Source organism: Elgaria multicarinata, chromosome 1 (genome assembly GCF_023053635.1).
Source record: "Elgaria multicarinata webbii isolate HBS135686 ecotype San Diego chromosome 1, rElgMul1.1.pri, whole genome shotgun sequence".
In the NCBI taxonomy this organism is placed as follows: domain Eukaryota; kingdom Metazoa; phylum Chordata; class Lepidosauria; order Squamata; family Anguidae; genus Elgaria; species Elgaria multicarinata.
The window spans coordinates 19,065,894-19,091,177 of NC_086171.1; the positions used below are offsets into that span (position 1 = coordinate 19,065,894).

At 43.8% G+C, this 25,284-nt stretch overlaps 2 protein-coding genes across 2 annotated transcripts in view; one reads left to right on the plus strand and one right to left on the minus strand.

Annotated features, from left to right (window-relative positions):
• The window catches only part of CDCP1 (CUB domain containing protein 1), a 451,994-nt gene that overhangs the window by 80,324 nt on the left and 346,386 nt on the right, over window positions 1-25,284 (minus strand). The window lies entirely within an intron of this gene.
• Window positions 11,848-25,284, plus strand: part of NPY (neuropeptide Y) — a 28,564-nt gene continuing 15,127 nt past the window's right edge. Inside the window, exons 1-2 of the mRNA XM_063119571.1 lie at window positions 11,848-11,986; window positions 13,854-14,041. Of these exons, the coding sequence (XP_062975641.1) occupies window positions 13,854-14,041 (188 nt within the window). The 5' untranslated portion in view covers window positions 11,848-11,986. The remainder of the gene's footprint in view (window positions 11,987-13,853; window positions 14,042-25,284) is intronic.

Genomic DNA, 25,284 nt, shown 5'->3' on the forward strand with positions numbered 1-25,284 from the left:
CATGTTAGGCATAACTAGGAAAGGAATTTAAAATAAAACTGCCAAGATCATACTCCGCTTATACAAATCTGTGAGAAGACCACACTTAGAATACAGTGTCCAGTTCTGGACACGGAACCCCCAAAAGGACATTATAGAGCTGGAAAAGGGGCAGAAGAGGGCAACTAAAATGATCAAAGGGCTGGAGCAACTTCCCTACAGGGAAAGGTTATAACAGCGGGGATTGCTGAGCTTAGAAAAAATGTAAGTAAGGGAAACATGATAGAAGTGTACAACATTATACATGGTGTAGAGAATGTGGATAGGGAGACATTTTTCTTCCTCTCTCATAATACTAGAACCTGAGGTCGTTCCATGAAATTGATTGGTCGAAGATTCAGGACAGATAAAAGGAATCACTTCTTCACACAGCACAAAGTTAAACTATGGAATTTAGGGGTGTGCACGGACCCCCCGCTCTGCCCCGCGGGCCGATCTGAAAATTTTGGATCGGCCCACTCCGCTCCGCCCATACTCCGCTCCTCTTTGCTGCGGAGCTCCGGCTCCGAATCGGAGCTCCGCAGTGGAGGGGAGTGGTGCCAGGTAAGGCCGGGAGAGGAGGGCGGGGGGGTTTACTGGGCCCTGCCGCCGTCGCCGCCCGTGCGGCGATGGCGGCAGAGCCCAGTAAGGGACCAAGGGGGAGGGGGGCCTTACCTGCCTCCATCTGCGGTCCGTCGGCTTCTTCAATTGAGCCCGTGGTTCAGCCAGGAAGTCTGGGCCGCAAGTGCGGCCTAGACTTCCTGGTTGAACCACGGGCTCAATTGAAGAAGCTGAGGGACCATGGACGGAGGCAGGTAAGGGAGAGGAGGGGGGTTTACCGGGCCCTGCCACTGTCGCCGCATGGGCGACAGCGACAGCGGCAGGGCCCGGTAAACCCCACTTACCTTTCCGGCGGAGCTCCGGATCAAGGCAAAGGATCCGCCTTCACCTCGATCCTCTTCGCCATGCTCCGCCGGCCCCCCAATCCTCTTCGCCTCCGCCTTAAGGGGAGGCAAAGCATCCCGCTCTACTTCTAATTCGCCAGTCCGATTAGAAGTGGAGCACATCCCTAATGGAATTCATTTCCACAAGATGTAATGATGGCCACCTATTTGCATGGCTTTGAAAGGGGGATGGGACAAATTCCTGGAGAAGAAGGCTATCAATGCCTACTAATCCTGATGGCTCTATACTACCTCCAGTACCAGAGGCAATAAGTATACCAGTTGATGGAGAACATGTGCACAAGGGTCCTGTTGTACCCATGTCCTACTTATGGGCTTCCCATGGACGGGCATCTAGGTGACCACTATGGTGACCCAAAGGACCTTGATGTGTTCCAGCATGGGTGTTCTTATGTTCAGCTTGGGAAAGGCTGCACCATACCAATGAGGCACAAGAAAGGAGAGTCCTGCCCTTAGAGTCAGAAGCAACTGGCCACTTGGATAGCAAACCTGTGGCCCACTTTCAGAGGTGAGATATTTCTCCTGTGGCAGCAGTAAATAATTTCTATGTAGAGATGTCCTGCAACACCCAGCATCAGGGGAATTGTTATCTAAGAAGAGCAGATCGGATTCCAGAAAACTGCGACAGGACAATGGTCAGTGTTCGACTTAGAAGTGAAGCTTGAGAGTTTTAGGATGCCTGCGGTGGAAAAAAGTGTGTCGCTTCAGGGGAAGGTCTAAAATGATTAGAACCACAAAACAAAAGCCAACAAGTCAAGATGTGCTAAGCATTGGCATTTGCACACAGTCAGTCAGTGCCAAACAGGTGACTTAGGATAATGATGTCTGTCTTGTTGAAAATCTAGTGGGATAAACTGAGCATGAAGACACCAAACCTGGGAGATTATTTATATCAATACTATCACAATAAATAAATAGATCTCTAATTGAACAGTGGCCTATAAACTCTATTGAGAGACTGCTACAAGCTCTGTCCACTGTGCTTTACAATTGTCTGCTAATATTGTGGATGACATAAAATGATGGGTGCAACTGATAATGTTCAACAATATCTGTAAAGTAAATAAATACATTCTCTGATAACATTTCTCCATATGGTGATTGGGAACAAATTTTTATCTGTTTTTATAAAGCTCCTGGGAAGGCATCCACAAAGGCAAGTCTTGTCTCACTAATCTACTAGAATTCTTTGAGAGGGTCAACAAACAGGTAGACAGTGGTGATCCGGTGGACATTGTTTACTTGGATTTCCAAAAGGCCTTTGATAAAGTCCCCCATCAAAGACGCCTGAATAAACTTAGTAGACATGGAATAAGAGGAGGGGTCCTCTTATGGATCAGTAACTGGTTAAAGAACAGAAAGCAGAGAGTAGGAATAAATGGTCAATTTTCCCGATGGAGGGAAGTAAATAGTGGGGTCCCACAGGGATCGGTATTGGGACCAATTCTTTTCAACTTGTTCATAAACGATCTGGAATTAGGAGTGAGCAGTGAAGTGGCCAAATTTGCTGACAACACCAAATTATTTAAGGTTGTTAAAACACAAAGGGATTGTAAAGAGCTCCAAAGGGATCTTTCCAAGCTGGGAGAGTGAGCATACAAATGGCAGATGCGGTTCAATGTAAGCAAATGTAAGGTGATGCACGTTGGGGCAAAAAACACCCAACTTCAAGTATAACCTAATGGGATCTGAGCTGATGGTGACCAAACAAGAAAGAGATCTTGGGATTGTGGTAGACAGCTCGATGAAAATGTCCACCCAATGTGTGGCTGCTGTAAAGAAGGCAAATTCCATGTTAGGCATTATAAGAAAAGGAATTGAGAACAAAACTGCCAGTATCATGCTGCCTTTATACAAATCTATGGTGCGACCACATTTAGAATACTGTGTACAGTTCTGGTCACCACACCTAAAAAAGGATATTATAGAGCTGGGAAAAGTGAAGAAAAGGGCAACTAAAATGATTAAGGGGCTGGAGCATCTCCCCTACAAGGGAAGGTTACATCAACTGGGATTGTTTAGCTTGGAGAAAAGGAGGCTAAGGGGAGATGTGATAGAGGTGTACAAAATTATGCATGGTATGGAGAATGTCGATTGGGAGACATTTTCCTCCCTTTCTTAAAATACTAGAACCTGGGGTCATCCCATGAAACTGATTGGTGGGAGATCCAAGACAAATAAAAGGAAGTACTTCTTCACACAGCGCATAGTTAAGTTATGGCACTCACTGGCACAGGATGTGGTGATGGCCACTAACCTGGATGGCTTTAAAGGGGGGTTGGATAAGTTCCTGGAGGCAAAGGCTATCAATGGGTACTAGCCCTGATGGTTGTGTGCTATCTCCAGTATTTGAGGCAGTAAGCCTGTGTGCACCAGTTGCTGGGGAACAGGGGTGGGAGGGTGCTGTTGCACCATGTCCTGCTTGTTCATCCCTGGCCAATGGCTGGTTGGCCACTGTGTGAACAGAGTGCTGGACCAGATGGACCCTTGGTCTGATCCAGCAGGGCACTTCTTATGTTCTTAAGATCATTCTCCTTGCCAGAACCTAACATTATTCTCTCGAAGAATTAAATTACAATGAAATAGTACGGAACTAGAATCCTGCGCAATGAGGTTGTGTGCCTTTAAATAATTTTAGACATTCCTCAAAGTATATTGAAAGAAAAAACAGTTTGCAACTTAAAAGTCTGCTATAAAGGCTAATGGTTTTAGTCATTGGATACTTTGTGGGTACTGTTCCATGTATAAGAAATGTAATGGGGGAGTGGCTTGTGAGGGGGAGTGGCTTAACATTCTCACATCATCAATCCCATTGCTAGTTTCATTGAAACCAACAGGATTTACTTCCAAGTTATGCATTTATAGTGTGGGTAATTAGAGAAGTGGGGACCCCCAATGAGCTAGTTACAAGGAAATTAGCTAATTCACTGTTCATGTAACTCCACTGAAATAAATCCATGTAGGTTAAAGATGTATTAGGTCCAATGACTTTTATAACGATTGACTGTTTCTAAGTCAATTGTTATAAAAGTCATAGCTTATGTGTACCTTAGTATCCTATGGGAAATGTTGGGTAATATAAAAATGTGAATATTCTGTGGGTAGTTTAGAGGATCCCAGTCATCAGGATAAATGTCAGTGAGTGTTTCATATTGATTTAGAAACCAATGAAGAGTGCATTAAATAAACTTTACAACTGGATATACATATAGACTTAGTGTTACAAAATATATAGACTGTGTTAGGGATCAAGATTTCCGTCCAATAAGCAATAAGCCATCCTCTAGGGTACTTGAATTCAATGGGGCTTACTTCTGAGGAGACATGTATAGGATTGTACTGCCTTCTGAAGAGCAAAAATAAATAAATGATGTAGCTCAGTTAAAGTATAGGGACCACGAGAACAATGTAACCCTGTTCAGAAGACACACCAAATTATGGTGGTTAAGCATTTTCAGCTAAACGTTATGGCTTAGTGTGTTGTATGAACCATTCCTAATCATGGTGGCTACATAACCACAGTTTAAACATACTCACAAACCATATGTTGCAAAAGGGTTAGTGGCCTAACCATGGCTTGGCATGTTGTCTTAGTGTGCCCTATGTCAGTTTTTGGGGATGGTGTTAGAGTGACCATATGAAAAGGAGGACAGGGCTCCTGTATCTTTAACGGTTGTATAGAAAAGGGAATTTCAGCAGGTGTCATTTGTATACACATAGCACCTGGTGCAATTCCCTCTTCATCACAACAGTTAATGATGCAGGAGTCCTGCCCTCTTTTGTATCTGGTCAAGAGGGCAGGGCTCCTGCAGGAATTTCACCAGGTGCTGCATGCATACAAGTGACAACTGCTGAAATTCCCTTTTCTACACAGCTGTTATAGATACAGGAGCCCCGTCCTCTTTTCCAAATGGTCACCCTACATAATACCCATCATACCTTGAGGGTCACACTGCTGCACCAAAGGCCCCTGCCACACCACCTAGTCATTTATTTAATGAATCAACCCTGCACTCAATGAGTACTTGAGGTGTTTTACAATAAAACCATAAAAAAGGGAAACACATCAGCTTCCAAAAATAAGTCCAGGGGGGATCTACACTATTGCTTTTAAAGCGCTTTAAAGCACTTTGAAAATGTTTTGAAAACTGTATATGCAGTGTGTCCTGGGCTCCAACAGTTGTCAAAACTGTTATAAAGTGCTTTAAAGGTGTAGTGTAGATCCCCCCCCGACAGATAAAAGACCTACATTAGAACAGCCTCCCCAACCTGGTGCCTCCCAGATGTGTCACACTACAACTCCCAGCATCCACAGCCAGATGGGTGACATCTGGAGGCTCCATTATAAAGTAGGGGAATCCTCTAAACTCAAGGAATGGTCTTGCACGCAGAGCAGACGTTGTCTGTGAAGTTCTTCATGAACAGTTTCCAGCTTATTTTCTATAGCAGGTGTGAGGAACCTGTGGCCCTCCAGATGTTGTTATTTAATTAGCTGCTGACTGAGATGACTCTGCTCTTGAAAAATAAAAATAAAAAAATATGAATTTAAATGGTTGTACAGGATTTGAGCTTGCTCTTGCAGGTTATGAGACATTGGTGTTTTATTTAATTTCACTCCAATAGTCATTTTTTTCTGGCTCAGAGCATGTGCCTTTCTTTCACTGAGCCTATTAGGTGCATCTTACTTTACAAATGCAACACAAGACAGGATGGACCTGTTCTTCATGTAAAGAATGCCCTACTGGATCAGTCCAAAGGCGCATCTAGTCCTGTTTTCTGCATTCTACAGTAGCCAACCAGATGCCTCCAGGTATCCCACAAGCAGGGCATGAAGGCAACAGCTTTTCCCCACTGCTTTCTCCCATTTAGCCACTGATAATCAGTGGCATACTGTTGATGAACATGGAGAAATTCTATAGCCATGTAGCTATGGACCATTGATAGACTTATCATCCATTCCTCTGTTTAATCTCCTTAAGAAAACCATCTAAGGCAGTGGCCATCACATTTGGCAGAAGGAATTAATGACACATGGTGTCAAGAAGTCCTTTTGTCTGTCTTGATTCTCTTGCCAATCAATTTCATTGGATCATCCTAAGTTCTGGCATGCCGAGAGAAGAAGACACAGCTGGCCCTAACATTTAGCAGAGTTTGGCAGTTGCTTCAGGCAGCAGATGCTGGGAAGTGGCAGCCAGTTGTTGAAGGTGAAAGCTGTGTTCTGTGGCCTGCTCAGTGCCCCCTAAGATAGCTTACTGCCTTCAGGCACAGTGCAGGATGTGTCCCATTGCCAGTGTTGAGGAAAGATTCAACTGCCAGGCCACTCGGCTGCTCTTGCACATGGAATGGGAGAGGGCGCCATCTTGTTCTTTGCTGGAGACAGAAAAATGACTTTGGTTGGCCAGGAGGGAGAAAAAAATCTCGCTCTCCACTATCTCCACACCAGTAGTGTTACAAAGTAAAACAATACCAAGCTTCTAGACACACTATTGAGGAAAACCTCTCACTGCCATTAATTTAGGCTGCAATCCAAATACATACTTACCTGGACCAAGTTCCATTAAACTGAGTGGGGCTTCCTTTCGAGCAGACATGGATAGGACAGCACTGGCAGGCAGAACAAGAAACATACTGCTGCTGCAGGAGTTCCAGATGAAAAGGATAGTGATGGTAAATGGGCATTTATGTCTGGAATGCTGGCTGACTCAGATAAGTCAGTTTTGTTTTTAATACATCTTGGTGTATGATGCCATCGGAGCAATTACCAGGGCACAGAGCATTCTTTTTAAAAGCTTGTATTTAAAAATCAGCATAAATAAAAGCCCTCTCAGAATTGAATTGTAAAAATGCAGGCGGACAGTCAAAAAGATCAGATGCCAAAGGATGGCTTCTCCTGGAGTCCACTGCCCAATTAAGCCCTGGCTTCTATAATCTCATTTGCTTCCATTTACTTCGCTGGGATTTAATCAGATCAAGTCCATATACCTCCGTTTGATTGTAGACTGCTAGAGAGTTAAGGCTGCCGTCCAGTCCTGCAGTTTAAATCTGGTTTAATCCACCCAGAAACAATGGGATCAGGGTGGCTGTCGAGATCTTGTTGGACTTCAATTCCCATCATCCCTGACCATTGGCTCTGCTGGCTGAGACTGAAGGGAGTTAGATTCCAACAACCTCTGGAGGGCTACCTCTGAAACCCTAACAGTAAACTTGAGTTCAGCCGGATTCTATGCATTTCTTCTCCAAAGTCAGTCCCACAATGCTTGCTCCCATGCATCAATGGAAACTTCCTTTTCTAGACAAACAGCATCTGAGGAGGGGTAATTTTCATTGGTATTGTGGGAGGGGAGGAAAGGGCTAAACCTCCCCTTTGTTCACGTTGTAGTCCTAATGAAAATCCTTCCCCATGCCTACGTTTAATTAAAAACAACACAGATGTGAGGTTGAGTCCGGGATCTGCCTTTCACAAGAAGAAAGGACCTTTCTGCAAGAGCAAGGGCTTCGTTTGTGGATGGTTCCTTCATCTGAATTTTGGGGTCCCCCCTACTCCCACAGCTCACCCCATTCAGTAGGGTCTACTGACTCTCTGACCTGGTTCGCAGTGTGTGCTGGTGCATGCTGGGCAGCTTTTAAATATTCAAGCCGTGAGTGCAGCTCGTTGTATCATCTGAACCTGGCAGGAGTAGGTTGTGAGAGAATTAAACAGTTCTCCCATAACCTTAAAATGGGCCATGAGTTATGCAAGGCCTTGCTGTGTTCGGATGAGACAACAAGCTGCGGCCCTCTGTGGCTTCAATATGCCATGACAGGTTTTTTGATTATGTGAACTGGCCCTCTGTGTAGCCTTTTCAGGGGACTGGAGAGGGGTGGGGAAATCCACTTCTGCCAATGCAGTTAATCCAGCATAAATCTGGATCCATCCCGTGGTTGAAAGTCTCATGTCTAGTTTGCCCTGAATCTGCTATGATTATAGTTTAGATTATTTTCAGACATGACACTAAAAACTGCATTTGAGTCTCTTTCTTGGGCTATCTAGTAATGTAATAAGGGGAAACTTTAATGTACATTCTCAGGTTTTGCATTCACATGATCTATAGAACCAGAGACAGTGTTCTCGCTGGTAACCACCAAGGCATACAACTTCTCTCCACTTGGTACCTAGCTACCCAATCAGCAAACTGTGGGAGAAATTCCCTTTTTCTGTCTTTCTCCATCTCTGTCTAGTGCATTAACTGTCTTCTCACTCATCTGTTTCTTTCTCATAGAACTATAGAATAGTAGAGTTGGAAGGGGCCTATAAGGCCATTGAGTCCCACCCCCTGCTTCTTACTTGTCTCTTTCCTTCTCCCCCACCTTCTCCTTGATACATCTGGTGTTTCTGGTAAGGCTTCACTGCCACGACCAAAACTAATACAATATTAGTTTTAAGCACAAAGCAATTTAAACCAAATGTACAAAAATGGATTAATATACTAATAGGCTCTAAATTAGCTGAAGCCACACAGAAAAGAGATCTTGGGGTTATTGTACAAAGCTCACTGACAATGTTGGCTCAGTGTGGTGAAGCCATAAAAAGAACACCTTCACAGTGTTGGGAATGGCCAGGAAACAGACTGAAAACAAAACAGCAAGGATCACAGTGCCATTATATGAATTAATGGTGTGGAATCCAAAGAGTGGCTAGAAATCAAAAAAGGATGCCATGAAACTGGAGCAGGCATATAGAAGAGGGCAACTCAAATGATGAGGGATGGAGATCCTCTTCCTTGTACAAAAAGAGTCTACAAGTCCACATCTCCACAATCTATTATTATTATTATTATTATTATTATTATTATTATTATTATTATTATTATTATGTCTATACTGCCCCATAGCCGAAGCTCTCTGGACAGTTTACAAAAGATCAAAACATTACAAACGATATACAAACTATTGGAACTGAACTGTGATAGCATCAAGACAAATACAAAGGAAATATTTCTCATCCAAAGCAAAATTAACCCAAAGAACTCCTTGCCCCAAGATGTGATGGCCACACTTCCCGTTGCTACATCTTCCAACACAGGACTGCTTCACAAATGATGAGTAGTGGACTCAGGGCAGGACTTCAGGGCCCCACTCAGCAAGGGACATTTTAAAAATAAAAGTAAACGAATACACATTACCTTTTAAAGACCCCCCCCCAAATAAGTCCGTTTGAAAGGAACTGAAGTAATGCACATTGCCATCCAAAGAGAGGTGGGTCCAGAGTTTAAAATTAACACTGCACATTGCAGATATTGTGGGTGTAAAAACTCTATCTGCCAGGACCTATCATTACAGGCTTTCAAGCAGGCCCTAAAGAGTTCTGTGTACTTTGCGGGTGTCATTTTGTGCTATCTGGTTCTGATTATTATTATTATTATTTGCATTTTTATACCGCTCAACAGCCGAAGCTCCCTGGGTGGTTCACAAAAACTAAAACCATTCAAAGTATAAAACAAACAGTATAAAAACATTTTGATCTTCTGTTCTTACCATTGTTCTTATCATTGCTATATTATGTTTTGTTGTTTTATATTTTGTTGAACTCCGCCTTGGAAGGCTTTGCCCTGAAAGGTGGTGTATAAATCTTTAAAATTCCTTCCTTAAAGCTATTTCTTCTGTGTTCCTTGAAACGTGATGGCAGGTGTATATTTGGAAGCTAAGGACTCCTTTATCCATGTATACTTATGGCAAAGGGACAGTTACACATTAGGTTTCCCCATCAAGTTTGGAACTTAATCTCTGTGTCAAAAAAGTAGTTTATGAAGTCTGGAGATATGGTGGTGCATACATACGGGTGGAATTCCAAAGCCTCCCTACCTCTGTTGGAGGGTCAATGCCTAGCAGCTTTTTTAGTCCCATTTTGGCAGGAATCCGTCTTTGGATTTGTAGCTTGTCGCCTCGCTGTGTGGGATTACAACAAGAACTGAGCTCCTTTTAGATCATTGTGTTCTCAATTTCAAGATCAAAGTTGGGGTAGAGGGGGGGAGGGGAGGGATTTCCAGATGCTGCCTGTCAGGTTACAGATAGAATTTGAATCTCTTTGGTGCAAGGCGAATTTATTTTCCCTTTGAAGTCTAAACCAGTATATATATACGTGTGTGTGTGTGTATACGTGTGTGTCTGTCTGTCTTTCAAATGCTGCCTGCCAACTATTTTTGATCTGGGATAGAATACATTTGAATTAGTTGCCCCACCTTCCGCCCATGGTGAAATCGGTACCCAATGGCCTGTTCTTGTCCCTTTCGATGTGGGGAGAGTCTTCCTCAACTAGTTCCCTCTGGATGTGTTGGTTTACTACAACCAGTGGCCATGCTATCTGGAGACAGTGGGAGTTGTAGTCAACGGTGCAGCCAGGGCTGGCCCAGGGCCCCAGAGTCCAGGCTCCCCTCCCCAAATCACCACCATAGAGTGGCAGGTGATGGGGCATCAGAACAGCAGAGGCAAACTCCATTTTAGTCGTGATGGTACTATGATTTAGGGCTGTGCAGGGACCCCCCAATCTGCCTTGGAGACTGATCCGGAGCCCCCGAAGCAGCCCCAATCTGCCTTGGGGCTGCCTCGGGGGTTCCCGATCCACCTTGGCGCTGAAGCCGAGGTGAAATTCGGGCCCTCCGGGGCAACTTGGAGTTTTCTGGGTGCCGGCTACGCAACCAGCACCCAGAAAACTCTCCCCACCTACCTGGTGCCTCTGCCATCCACCGCTGCAGACGGCGGAGGTACCAGGTAAGCCCCCTCCCCTCTTCCCTGCATCCACAGTCAGCCACTGCTGGTGGCTTGCGTCTGGCAGCTTCTACTCCAATGACGCTGAAGCCCGGAAGTAGGTATGCTCAGAGTATTTATTTATTCATTTATTTATTTTTAAATCAGGATTGCTAAAGAGTTTTGTTGTTATTGTTCCATAGTGTATCAGGAATGTAGAAGCAGTTGTAGAGCATGAAATGACATAGGAGCAAGTGTGGAGGACAGAGAGAATTGTTAGTTGTTGTGCTTCCCAGCTGAAGTAATACAAAGGGGGGCATCTAAAGGGAGGGAGGGAATAAGATCCAGGGTCTAAAATTTCCTAGCTGCACCTCTGTTGCAGTCCAACACATCTGGCAGGCATGATGGGATTGTAGGTTTGGGAAGGGTGACGTAGATAGAGGCTAGGAGAGAAGGTGCTGAATTTCCAGGGTTGGCCCTCCTATGAAGCAGGTTCCTGCATCAAGTGGTGGTGGAGGAGGAGCAGAGAAATTCCTGTCCTGCCAGGAGGGCCTGATGCTGCTGCCCCAACACCTCTAGGTTCAATTTGGCATCTCCCGATAGGGCAGGAGCCCTGGAGAGCAATTGCTGCCAGTCAGTGTCGACAATATGGTGCTAGATGGACCAAGGCAGGAGCTACAGTACTGCTTTATAATGGTTTATAATGGCACTGACAACTGTTGGGGCTCAGGACACATTCCATGTACCGTTTTCAAACCGCTTTCAAAGGGATATAGCCTGCTTGGGTTAGGGTCTGACGCTAAGGCAGCTTCCTTTGTTGCTAATTGCAATCCACTGATGTGCCAAAGTCTTGCGGATGATGGCATGGAGTGGGGTGATGTGGAATCGGGTGGGAACAGAGGAGAAAGCTCTTCCTTCCTTTGACTTTCAACTTGCTCGGACTGAGAGGACCCTTGTGCCCCGGCCAGAGATGGCTCAGCAAGCACGGCTGTCCTTCCCCCGCCCGAGAGACCCCCCGCCCCGCCGCGTCTCCAGCAAGGGAGCCGCCTCTGAAGCCCCTCCCGGGGCAAGGCGCAGGCGGAGAGCCGGGCGCGGGAGGGGGGCGAAGTTGGCGCCAGCGAGGCGTGATCGCCCGAGGCCCCTCCTGCCTGCTGGGAAAGCCATAAAACACCTCGCCGAGGCGCGCAGCCCCACACTGGAGAGCTCGTCCACTCGCCCAGGCAGCGGCTGCAGAAGACTCCGGAGTCGCGGGACAAGCGCGTGCCTCAGCGGCACCGAAGGTGAGTCGACTTCCCAGCCTCACCGGTCTCCTCCCACCTCGCCCACCCGCCTCTCTCTCCTTCCTTCAGCTCCCCGCGTTGCTTCTCGTCCCCTCGCTCTTCCCCAGAGCTGAGGTCCGTCCAACGTGGGCTTCAGACGCCCTTCCCTCGCTTTGCCTTTCCTCGCCCGCGTTCGCCTCAACCTGAGGACCGAACACCCCTGGCGCAGGGCTCCGGTTCCTCTCCAGGACCGCAGCCTTCCTTCCGCACTTTCCCTCCTGCCCCGAGGCGCCGAACTTTTTCGGCGCCCGCGATCCTCCTGCTCCGGAGCGCGGCTTACTGGGGAACAAGTTCCCCACGCGCTCCCGCTCAAGGAAGCGCGTCGCTCGGATGGCAGTTTTAGGAATGACATTCGTCCGCTCGAAAGATTTGGTCTCCTTTCCTTTCCGCGTTCCCATTAACGGATTTTAAACAAGTCCCTTTGCAAGACAGACACAGGCGCGCGCGCGCGCAGAGAGAGAGTGGGAGACTTTTTCCTTCCCACCACGTTTGCCTGTTTTGGGGGGTCTGGAGTTTGGTGACTGAGCCGCTAGCTGGCAAATGTTACAATCCCCAAGATGACGTACTTTCAAAAAACAAAAACTAAACTGGGATAGAATCTGTTCGGAATCTATCAGTTCCTGTTTGTTTGGGATGGGTCTCTAGTTCAGTGGTAAAGAACATTTGCTTGGCATAGGAAAGGTCCCAGGTTCAGTCGCTGGCATCTCCAGAGACAGAGCAGTGGGGAGGGAGGACCCCTGTTTGAAACCCTGGAGAGTGGCTGTCGACCAGCTTTCATCATCCTGGTGCCCTCCATATGTGTTATACTACAACTCCCATCTTCCCTGTCCATTGGCCCTGCTGGGCAGAACATCTGTAGGGCACCAGGTTGGGGAAGGCTGCTGAGATAGATGGACCAATGGTTTGTATATCTCTCTTAACCACACACCTTACTACAAGCAAAAACACCCTCCTTCAAAGGAGAAACTTGCTGGTCCTGCAGGTTGTCTATTTCTTTTTCTGTAAATAGAGTATAAAGACTTCAGAAACGTAGGGATCTTTGTGATTACTTTTTTAAAAAATTGAACTTACAGAGATTTAAGTCAGGGCTATGCAATGTGGTGCCCTCCAGATGTTTTGGACAACAACTCCCATCTTCTCCAACCGGCATGACCAGAAGTCAGGGATTATGGGAGTTGCAGTCCCAAACATCTGGTGGACACTGGGTTGCCTACCCCTGATATGTCTTGGTCAAAGGCTATGTAAGCTTTTATGCTTCACTGAGCTCTTATTTGCCAAGCAAAAGGGAAACAGTGACCCACCCACACCATAAAGCCTAATGAAGATTGAATTGATAACAACAACATGCTGATTCTGGACACAGGAAATACAGGCATAAATTTGAGGTTGGGCTCACCCAAACTTTGTCCTCAAGTATATTTTCAATACTGCATTGCAGCCGTGGAGCTTGTGCACAGTTTATTTATTTAAAAGATTAAACAAATATCAACCTTTATATATCCCAGGGACATTTGTAATAAGTTAAAAACTTTTTTAAAATACACATGCACACACTGGTGGGGTTTGAGATGTAATTTGCCAAGGCAACAGACATGGGTTCCATCAAAGCACCTCCTGATTTTAGAAACTAGCCCCTGAGCAACAGGATTTGAGACACTTGAGCAACTGCGTTTTTTCACAGGGTTTTTCTGAGAATGGAGGCCAGTTGATCGCCTTTCCCCCCACTTTTGGGTCATTCTGCCATGCCAAACTGCTGCTAGAATTACTTAATGTAATGTAATCGCTTGTCAAACGCTCACCCACCCTTTCGCACAATCCTTCCCTACAGATGCAGGGGACCATGAGACTGTGGCTGTCTGTCATGACGCTTGCCCTCTGCCTGCTGATCTGTCTGGGGACTCTGGCAGAAGCGTATCCATCCAAACCGGACAGTCCTGGCGAGGATGCACCTGCAGAAGACATGGCCAGATACTACTCAGCACTGAGGCATTACATCAACCTCATCACACGGCAGAGGTAGGTACAAAACCAGCGCTCCATATGGAAGGGGGAAAGTATTGTAAGGTAACCTACCACGTAAGGGAACATTTGAATTTCCCAATCCCTCTTGAAAGCCTAGCAGAGGTGGTGCTAAGAATCACAGGTTCATGAGATCCAGATGGGCAGCTCTGTTAGTCTGTTGAAGCCAAAACAACAAAGAGTTTTGTGGCACCTTGTATTACGGCATGGGCTATCATGGACTACAGCCCACTTTATCCCATACATAGAGTGTGATCCTCAGATTCATGTTATAGCTGACAGACGCAATACAGAACAGGGCTATAATTAATTTAGTTATTTATCATGATTTATAGCCTGTCCTGTCTCCAAAGATACACAAACAAACATATGAGATTGATCCATGTTCTTGAGGAGCTTGCAGTCTAGTTCGAAGAGGAAATTCTAATTCCTCTTATACATGAAAAATGAAGGGAATCTAATCTATACCTTATTTTTACACTGAATCACTCTCAACTTTTACTCAATTGTGTAGAAATAGGGATTCCCTCCCCAATTGCATGTTTGTAACCACTGCAGTGATATGGCAGGATTTGGTGAAATTCTGCTCTTCTATAAAACAATTAAACACATAAGATCTAAATAGACCCTGTGGAAAACTTTGAGTACTTCTATATTAGCCATTTGCTCATACCATTATTTCTGGGAATCCAGACATGGTTCATCCCAAATTGTTGCATTCCTCTCTCTGCTCACACCACTGTCATCCCCTCCCCCTTCCCGTAATAAGATATTGGAATTAAACAACAACAGCATCTACCACTGTTGCAGTGCAAGCTTTTATGCATGAAGTACTGCTATTATCTCACCTGCCGTGGTGGAGTGGTCAGTGCTGTTGCTGATGTCACTGAGTACGGAAATCTGATGCCCTCCAGATGTTTGGACTGCTACTCCCCAAGGCCCAGCCAGCATGGCCAATGTTCAGGGATTTTGAGAAATGTAGTTCAAAACATTTGGAGGGACCCTGGTTGCCTACCTCTATCTTGTCCTCACCCACTGTCATCCCTGCATGCTACCCCTGTTTATTTTTAAAGTCGAATGGACAGGTTTCCCCCTCAGCCAAGGGTCTGGAGAAGCCTCCTGAAACTGACATGATTCCAGACTTGCAGCAGAGATTGTGGGGGGAGGGATCTTGTCAATTTCATCATTGCTTAAAAGCGATGACCTTGTGCCCCAATACTCCTGCCTCTTTTTGAAGGCAAAACATATCCCCCTCTTTTGAGCTGAAGCACAATTGATGGCAAAAGGCAGGATTGGTGCTGTTGGAGTGCAGGTTGTGGCTGCCTTTGTTTCTGAAAGATTTCCTTCCACTTTCACTGAGAACTCGATAATGAGCATTTGTGGAAGGGGCTACGAGATAATAGGCAATCACCACTGGACTGGCATTAGACCAGCGCTAGAACGGCATTAGTCAAAACCAAAACAAAACCCCTTCTTTTGTGGTCATTTTGTTCACAACGGAAGCACCCCTAATTTATTTATTTATTTATTTATTAGATTTTTATACCGCCTAATAGCTGAAGCTCTCTGAGCGGTTCACAAAAATTCGGAGGGACCAATTCAAGAATGGGAGCTCATTAACCTTGTTTATTATGCATGCCTGGAGCTCTGAGGAAATCAATACTTGTCTCTTTGTGGATGTGAGCAGACAGGCAGGTCAGAGAACCTTGCCAGGTACACCCCACAGAGAGTTGGCAGACCATCTATGAGAATCTTTTATCTCATGTTCATTCTTCCATCATCCACCTGCTGAGAACTGAGAACAAAGCCTGTTTGATGCCAAGAGCAGAACCTAAGATTGAGGGTGCATCCGGACAACAGGCTGTCACTTTCTCCATTTGGTGCTTATGTTCAAAACTCTGGGTCAGTACAGACAACCATTTTCCAAGTGGCAACTTACATACAGGCCCTGTTTGCACATAACTGTGGCAAACTGTGGGTCAATGATTTGCTGGGTTGCGTGCTGCATGTGAGCCGCTTCAGCTTTGCATAATCAAGGTCTGATCCGCTCAACTGGAGGTTGTTGCCAGACAAGCAAACCCAGTGACTTATTTGTGGGTTAAATAACCAAAAGTTAACCTAAGAACTAATCATAGGTTAACTTTGTGCTGCTTAACCCACAAATAGCCCAGTGTCCAAGTTTGCACATCAGGCAACAACTTATGATTGGGCTAATCAGAGGTTGATTATGCAAAATGGCAGTGGCTCATACATGGCACACAACTTGGCAAATTGTGGGTTAATTAATTAACCTACGATTCACTACTGTTATGTGCAAACTGGGTCACACCGTGCAAAAGTAAGCATTTGGTAAGTTGGCCAACTCATATTATCCAACGAAGGGGTGTCAAGCATGAATAGGCAGACATCAGGTTTACGGGATCTACTTTGTTTTCACAGGAACCCTGAGATTAACCAGCTGGAGCCTGTTAGAAAAGACATACACTTAGAATTAAAGAAGTCTGAATCCAGAGATTTGTTTTAAGTACCAGAACTGAGCGAAGCTGCCAGTCCTTCCATACAATAAATAAATAAATACTCTCCTGGTCACCCTGAACTTTTGCCATGTCAGCAGTATAATTTATGCAGTTGCTGCTCTTGTGAAATAATTGGGAATGAGAAATCCTTGCTGATCTACTGCAGATTACTCAAAGATCTACCAGTAGGTCCAGATCTACGTACCACTGATTTTTTTAAAAAACAGACTTCTATTCTTAATTAGAAACTGAGGCGGCGGGGGGGAGGGGGGGAAAGGAGTGTAAAATTCTTCCTATCACTTACCAGGGCAATATAAACAATCAGCACACCCAGTACTTGTGTGTGTACAATGGTGAATTTTCACTTGGTACACAATCATCTGTATTTAGCTTGTTGGTGTAGAAGATGAAACATTGGGTTTGATCCAGACTTAGTTGTGGTTAGAGTAGACCTATAGAAATCAATAGCATGAATAAGTTATGGCTAATTTAAATCCATTTGATTTCAGTGGGTCTGCTCTACACATGTCTAAGGTTGGATCCAAGTCAGTAAGTAGGATTTTTTGTGTGCAGAATCCTTGCTGATGTCACACCCATTGCTGCCTATGGTGCAAATGCTAAGAGAAGCAAGTATCCTGTGCAGGATGGACTGTGTGCTACTTGCCTATATGCCACTGCCTTCAAAAACACATTCAAGGCAGAGCATTTTGCAAGAGATTAGGTATGCTGAATCAATGTGTCCCAACACAAACCACACGAGGCCAGAGCCGGTTCCGGTTCTACTTGCTGCTGGTTCAAAAAGACAAAGAGGATCAATGTGGGCAGCATAGTCCAAATCGGTATCCACAAAAGAAGGGGATCTTCCACCCCATCCCAAACAATCTTTGAAGGAATATGTAAATTACGTGCATAATTATACTGGGCTGTCACCAGTGTTAGTCCTGTTTAGTGTAGATCCATTGAATGGACTTATTAACAAGTACTTTTCATTTCAATGGGTCCACTCTAAGGAGGACTAACAATGGAGACAAACCTATATATGTGCCACTTGTATTTTGCAACAATAGATTTCCAAACATTTATGCGACATTTGTTATACTTTTAGTATATATGTGCGTATATCTCTATCTGTTTATATACACATACACAATTTCTATTTTTAATGTCTCCCTGCTTTTTGAGTGCTTTGTAGTACTTTCTGCTTCCTCCTTTTTTCTTTTTTCTTTTCTTTTGGCAGATAGTCCAGATCAGTAATCTATTTTAAATACCTGCATTTAATACCTGCATTGACTTGCTCAAGTCAAAAAAGTGATTGCTCTGATCTCTCACTATTAAAAAGGAACACAAACAAGGAGCCTTGCGTACCTTAAATTAGGGGTGGGCAACTTGCCCCACCCCCAGATACTTTGGGGTACAACTAGCCAGCACAGCCAATGATGAGGGAACATAGGAGCTGTAGGACAAAACATCTGGAGGGCCACCCTTGCCTTAAAGACGGACACATTTATAATGACATAAGCTTTTATGGACTACAGTCCATTTCACAAATGTAAGTGGACTCTAGTCTATGAAAGCTTATGTCATCAAAAATTTGTTAGGGTTGGATCCAGGATCTGCTTTCCATGAGAAGAAGGGCTCACAGAAGATCCCTCTGCCTAATTTGGGTGGATTCCCCTTCCGCTGCACCCCCCTGCTCAATCCATTCAGCAGGATCTCTTGACTCTCTTTGTAGCATTTTTGGGGGGCTGCCATGGGAAGGAGGGGACGGGAGGTCCACTTCCATCAGTGCAGATGATCCAGAGTAAATCTGGACCTAACCCTGGGCAGTACTGCTTTATAACGGTTTACAACAGTTTTGACAACTGTTCGGGCCCAGGACATATGGAACATACAGTTTGAAAACTGTTTTCAAAGTATTATATCCTGCTAGGTGTAGATCTGACCCTGGTCTTTTGTTGTCTTCGCTACAACTGGAAGTTATAAAAGTTATAACTATATTTCTTGAGCTGCTCTTTGCTTCGTCTGTACTTGAAGTGCTAATGTTGTCCTGAGAGGCACTTTTGATTAGCTCCTTCCAATACACATATTATTGTGGTTGAGGTTTAACTTTAAAAAATCGCTAAAAATCAGGGCATGATCCGAATCGGGATCCGAAGCGATGGGGGGGACGGGACGGGACTGTTCACAGCCCTAGTTTTAACTAGGAGTGGGCATTATAAACATATTATGACAGTCCTATCCTACTTGCACATTCTAATTCATTTCTTCGCCCAATTCAGTGTAGTGGCTTTGAAGCTCTACACAGCTTGGGACCTCAGTATCAGATGGAGCTTCTCCTTCCATCTGTACATATCTGAAGAAGCCCTTGTCCGTGTGACCCCTCAATCAGACATCTGGAGGATGGCTATGAAAAAGGGAGTGTTGGCTTCCACCCCCAGCTTTGGAATGCTTTCCCTAGGGAACCCACTTGACACCTCCAGTACTGTATTTTTGGCATCAGGCCAAGACCTTTTGTTTTGTTTTGTTTTCCCAGGATGTTTTAGGTCTGCATTTTAGTCCCGGTGGTTTGGTTTTAATTCCTGTTCTTGTTAGCTGCTTTAGCTTTTGTAATCAATGGTGTATTTTATTTATTTATTTATTTATTTATTTATTTATTACATTTTTATACCGCCCAATAGCCGAAGCTCTCTGGGTGGTTCACAAAAATTAAAACCATGAACGTAAAACCATGTATCTTATGGTATTACACTAGTTTGTGTCTGTTGGACATTTTATCTGTGTTGGTGTTTAATTCCTTGTGGATTTTACTGTATTTTATAGAGTTTGAATCTGTGCAATCCTTAGAGTAAGGGTGGGCATGTTCAGCAGGACTGGGAACCAATTTCCCCCTCCCCACCAAAATCTACCAGGAGCGGTACCCCTCCCACTGCTGAAACTGCCACCAATTTTGCCACCAAAATTCATTGGGGCGTTGGTGGCAAATAAAGGCCGCAATTTCCCTTTAAAACAAGACACTTGGGAAGGAAAAAGGCAGACCTAGGAGGCTCCCAAGAGTGCAATTCAGTTTTCCAATAAGGCATGCATTATTTGATAAGTTTTGTATTTTTAATGGGTTAAATCTAGACTTGTGTCATATTTAGAGCAGCCTCGCTGAAATCAATGAGAGTTAAGTTAGTAATGTAAGCCCCAATGGGTCTATTGTAAGTATGATTCATCCTGGATTAAGCATGCTTTTTCATGCTTAAAGTATTTTATGATTGTGTTGCTCTCTGCTTTCAATTTTTGCTGTTGAAAAGTAGATTATACATCTTCAAATAAAAAAGATTAAATTTCTTCAGTTACAAGTCTTTTTTTTTATAGGATGCATGTAAAACAAATGTTACGTTGGAATTAATTTTGGGGAGAAAAGAAAAAATCATGGTCATATCACAGTGATGGCAGAGAGAATTACTTTATGGACTCAGTTTTAGAATTCAAATAAAAAGTAAAATTCTGAGGTAAAATCTCTCCACTTGGATGCAACAATAGCTTAATTCCGCTGCTGATTAGATCTCACATTTAGTCCTAGGAAGTGATTACAACACAGTCCAGTTTTGGCTCATCCCCTAATTGATTTACTATTCAAACCAGATGAGATAGTTTTAATTAGGTTTTCACTGGTTCTGTGCTCTCACAGCCAGAAGAATTGAATTAGAAGGGAGGAAGATAATATCTTGTTAAAGACGCCTTAGCAAACTGCTAACTTACTGTCTGTGCAATAAAGAGCCAAAAATGAAGACGAAAGGAATGCTTCTCTTCAAACAAAAATGTGTAATGGCGTCTGCTCTCAGGAATAAACCCACTGTGTGTACCAATGGATCACAGAAGTAACAAGCCACAATTCCCATAACTGTTGCCATATTCCCAGCAGCAATTGCTACTATCTATAGAAGTGATTCACTGCTTCTTAGATCACATTTCTCCATGTGTACACCGACCAAGCCATGATGGCTCATCTAGACAACCCAGCCTTGTGGGTTAACACCTGAAGAGCTTCAAAATAAGGGACAGTTGTGATGCCATAAGGAAAAGACATATTATGTCTGCCATAAGCCATCCTCCTGTCACCATGTGTGCTCTGCACTGGTGTTACTGGCCAAGGCATTTTTTTAAAAAAGAGGAACAAAAAAGGAGAAGTGTGAAAAGGAACATAAAGAGTCTCAGGCGTATATTAAATACGTGATATATTAAATACGATATATTAAATGCGAGTATATTAAATACGTGAAGAAGAGAGTGTGCAAACCACATTTCCTCTCCTTGCTTGTTCCTGGCTCTACTTCTACTCATGGAGGGCAACTATCTTTTAAAAAAAATGTTTATTGTTTAAACTACATTACTAAGACATAAGCATAATACCATAAGAACAGTAGTTAGTAGTAATACAAGCAAAGGAAAGACAATCAATCTCCATGACAGTCTTCTATAATATTTTCTGTTATAAAGGCCCTTCTCCGTTTTTCTGCTGCTGTAGCAAATGCAATTAGCCAAAGGTAACATCATAGTATGTCTGTAATAATCTTATAAAGGTTAATTAAATCGAACACAAACAAACTAAAGAAGTTGTTTTCTTATCATTAGTTCAGATAATCCTAACGTGAATCAACATATGCCCGCAGCATCAAGACTTCATAACAACTTCATAAATCAAGAAGACAAGGCAATTCAAATAAGGCATCCAAGTGGAGGGCATCTTGTAGCTGTGGAAGCACTCCATGCGGTTTTGAACACTGATTTCTCAGTGTCCTGGAAAGTCACCCTCCATGAGTAGAGGGCAATGCAGTGGATGCTGGTGGCTCCAGTGTCAGTGGAATGGTGGATCCAGACCGGTTTTCCATCAGTATTCTAAAGGATAGCTTGGATAGCTCCTTTAGAGTTCTGACTGAAAACCAGACCAGATTCACTATCCCACTGACTTTGGAGCCATCAGCTTTCGCCGGGGCAACAGATACATGGGAGGCAGGGCTAGTGTGCTCCCCCTCCACACATGTTTACTATACTCAGATGCAGAATGCCTGACTAGGGTTCCTACTTATTAAAGAAAGAACCATTCCTTGAAATAATGAACATATGGACAGTTGTCTGTGAAGGTAAGTTAGTCAGTAGCAATGGAGGTAAATTCATGGTTTTTTTATTTGCGTCAGCTACCCTACTTACAAGAATATGCTAAAGTCCTGGTCCAAACAGCACAGGGTGAACATATGGAAAGGAGAACAGTGCTCCTGTATCTTTTAACAGTTGCATAGAAAAGGGAATTTCAGCAGTGTCATTTGTATGTGTGCAGCACCTGGTGAAATTCCCTCCTCATCACAACAGTTAAAGCTGTAGGAGCCCTGCCCGTCTTTGTATCTGGTCGCCCTAAAACGACCCCTCCCCTCCCCACCCCTGCTATTTGCAATGAGAGGAAAATGCCCATTGGAAGCTTTCATTCCATTGCAAATAGCAGGCATTTCCCCCACCCTACCCAATTTGGATTGGGACCGCTGTTAGGGCAAAAGGCCAAAGCTCTGATCCCTCTGTGCCATCCCAGACCTGGTTCTCTCCCCATTCCCCCTACACCTGCTAGTTGCTGTGGTAGTAGTTTTAAACAGCTATACAAGGACAAAGTTATAAAGAAGTTTGTGCTTAGTTTGGTTCCAATATGCTGGCATATTAGAATTATAAAGTTGGAAGGTACCTCAAAGGTAATCTATTCCAACCCCTGCTCAATGCAGGATCTATAGTGTTTATCAAGGTCTTTGCTTAAATATCTCCAGTAAAGGAAAACTCACCACCTCTTGAGGTAGACTGTTCCTCTGTGATACAGTTCTTACCATTAGGAAATTTCTCCAAATGTTTAGCTGAAATCTGCTTCCCTGCAATTTCCACTCATTGGTTCTAGGCCTTCCTCATGGAGCTTTGTGATTTCCATTAATTCTTCAATATACAATGCATGTTTATCACCAATGTACCAAAAGAAACACATCAAGACATAATTTGGAAGTCACTTGATTTGATATCAGTGGTACCAAATAATTGATATAGCATCAAGGTGGAAGGCATAACATAGTGCATTACTTCTGGGTTGGATTCAGAGTTAGCCATGCTTGCTTAGAGTTGACCCATTGAAATTGTGATTATCTTAAGTCCTATTGATTTCAATTAGGCTACTCCAAATATTACTAAATCTGGATCCAATCTAATGTGTGTAGTATAAACCACCACTTATACTGGGGAAAATATGTTAATCTCAGTGCATTCTGTATATTAGCCCATTTTCACATGGAAATATAAATCCAGGATCGAAAGTGGGCCATTTTTAAACCAAAATGTATATCACACCAATTGTTGCTTTGACATGTCCATTACAGAACAATTAAAACAAGAACTGGTTTAAGTCTCGTATGAAAATGCTCTAAGAGAAGAAAGAATACTGTATATAGTTTTTCAATAAAGAACCCATATATGGGAGAACCTACATACGGGAGAACGCCTCCTCCCGTATGTACCTGCCCGGAGCCTAAGGTCATCCTCAGGGGTCCTTTTCCACGAGCCCCTGCCAAAGGAAGTGAGGCAGGTGCTACCAGGAGGAGGGCCTTCTCTGCTGTGGCACCCCGGCTGTGGAATGAGCTCCCTAAGGAGGTTCGCTTGGCACCTACATTATATGCTTTTATATACCTTTTTATTCTCCCATCATTTTAACAGTCTATAAATAAATTTTAACTTGGTGTTTTAAATTTGTAATTTTGCATTGCTGCTATTTTTATCTGGTTGACTTTTTATATTGTATTTTATACTATGGTTTTATACTTTTTTTATACTTTGAATGTTTTTAATTTTTGTGAACCACCCAGAGAGCTCCAGCTATTGGGCAGTATAGAAATGTAATTAATAAATAAATAATAAATAAATAAATAAATAAAATAATAATATAGGGCAAATCAGGTGCAAAAAGCTTGTAAGCAAACTGGAATACACATTATCTCCCTCCCTCATCTCCTCTTGTAGAAGACATGTGATGAGGAGAAAAATCTCCATCCTGTTAGGTCTCCAACGGGATGGGATCCCAGCATCTCTCTCCCCATCTGCTCCTTCATTCAAGTTCAGTTGCTGGAGCAGAGAAAGTTTCTTCTTTCTTGATTTCCAGCATGATCGGTGCTCACATCTCATCTCTTCCTCAATGGGAGACATTTGGACAGGCAGGGGAGAAGCTGGATCTCCAGCAGGATCTTGTCTTTTAGGCCTCATCTGATGTCTCCAAGGATCTCCTATACAATGTAGGGTTTTAGAGGCTGCGAGCAACAACCGGAAAATTATATGTCAACTTTTACCCCTCACACCGCAGGATCTTCTGGTGTATTCCAATTATGTGAATACTAAACCCTTGAAGGGGTTTTAACACACCTGTTTTAAGGGCCAGATGTGTGCTTGAGAAATGAGATGATGAGAAAACTCTTGATCTTTGTCTCAGAAATATCCTTATAAAGGAACATTATTATTATTATTATTTATTGCATTTTTATACTGCCCAATAGCTGAAGCTCTCTTAACAGTGAATGGAAGAGTGCTGTTGTTGGTCCTAAGGTCCTAAAAAGACCTGCCATTCACCAGGGTTATACCTGAATGTTTGGAGTGCAAATGTTTTGCTGTCTGCCCAGCCCACAGCTTCTTTCTCTTTCCCACACTCCAAGCCTCAGCAGTTCTCCCCGTTGTCTGGGAGCAGCCTGTGGTTGCACTTATCAGTGATATAAGATGCTATTAGTGCTAATGTTGGGGAGGAAAACTGAATAAATAGAGCTGCATACAATGTTGGTCCTACTTAGAGTAGACCTATTAAAAGTAAAACACTGAAGTTAGACTAACATTGGGATGGGAAAGGCTGTCCTGTGGTGAGGGAGAAATGCTTGGAAGCATGTCTGTATCAGCACTGCAAGACTCAATGGGCGGTATGCAAATGGTGCCATTGTGCTAGCAGAAATGACTGCTAGTGCAACAGGAAGCTAATGCTTGCTACATAAACTGTCCCAAACTAGCATTTCTGGAATGCAACAAGTCAGCTGAGCTCCTTGAAGGGAGCTCTGCTGACCCGTTTTGTTCCGAAAATGCTAGTTTGGACTAATTTCTGAGTTTGTGGCAGCAAGTACTAGCTTCTCATTGTGCTAGTGGTCATTCCTGCTTGTGCATGGATCAGAACCTCTTTCAACCCAAGGGTGAATTCCATTTCAGAGAAGCTTTGGGCACCCCATGTTCCAGTGGTGAATGAGGCCAAAGGTACGGTGACCATATGAAAAGGAGGACAGGGCTTCTGCCCTCTTTTGTATCTGGTCAGTAGGGCAGGGCTCCTTCAACGTGAACTGTTGTGCTGAAGAGGGAATTCCACCAGGTGCTGCATGCATATAAATGACACCCGCTGAAATTCCCTTTTCAATACAACTGTCAAAGATACAGGAACCCTGTCCTCCTTTCCATATGACACAATAGAATAATAGAATAGAATAACCCTCTTTTAAATCTGGTCACAGTATAGCTGCAGTATAGCTCCTGCAGCTTTAACTGTTGTGATGAAGAGGAAATTTCACCAGCCCTGTCCTCTTTTTCACATGGTCATCCTAACCAAAGTCAAAAGGGCAGGGCTAAAATACCAACATACATTCTTACAGCCATTAAATAAGCCTTAAGAGAGGCATTACAACATCTTGGAATGGG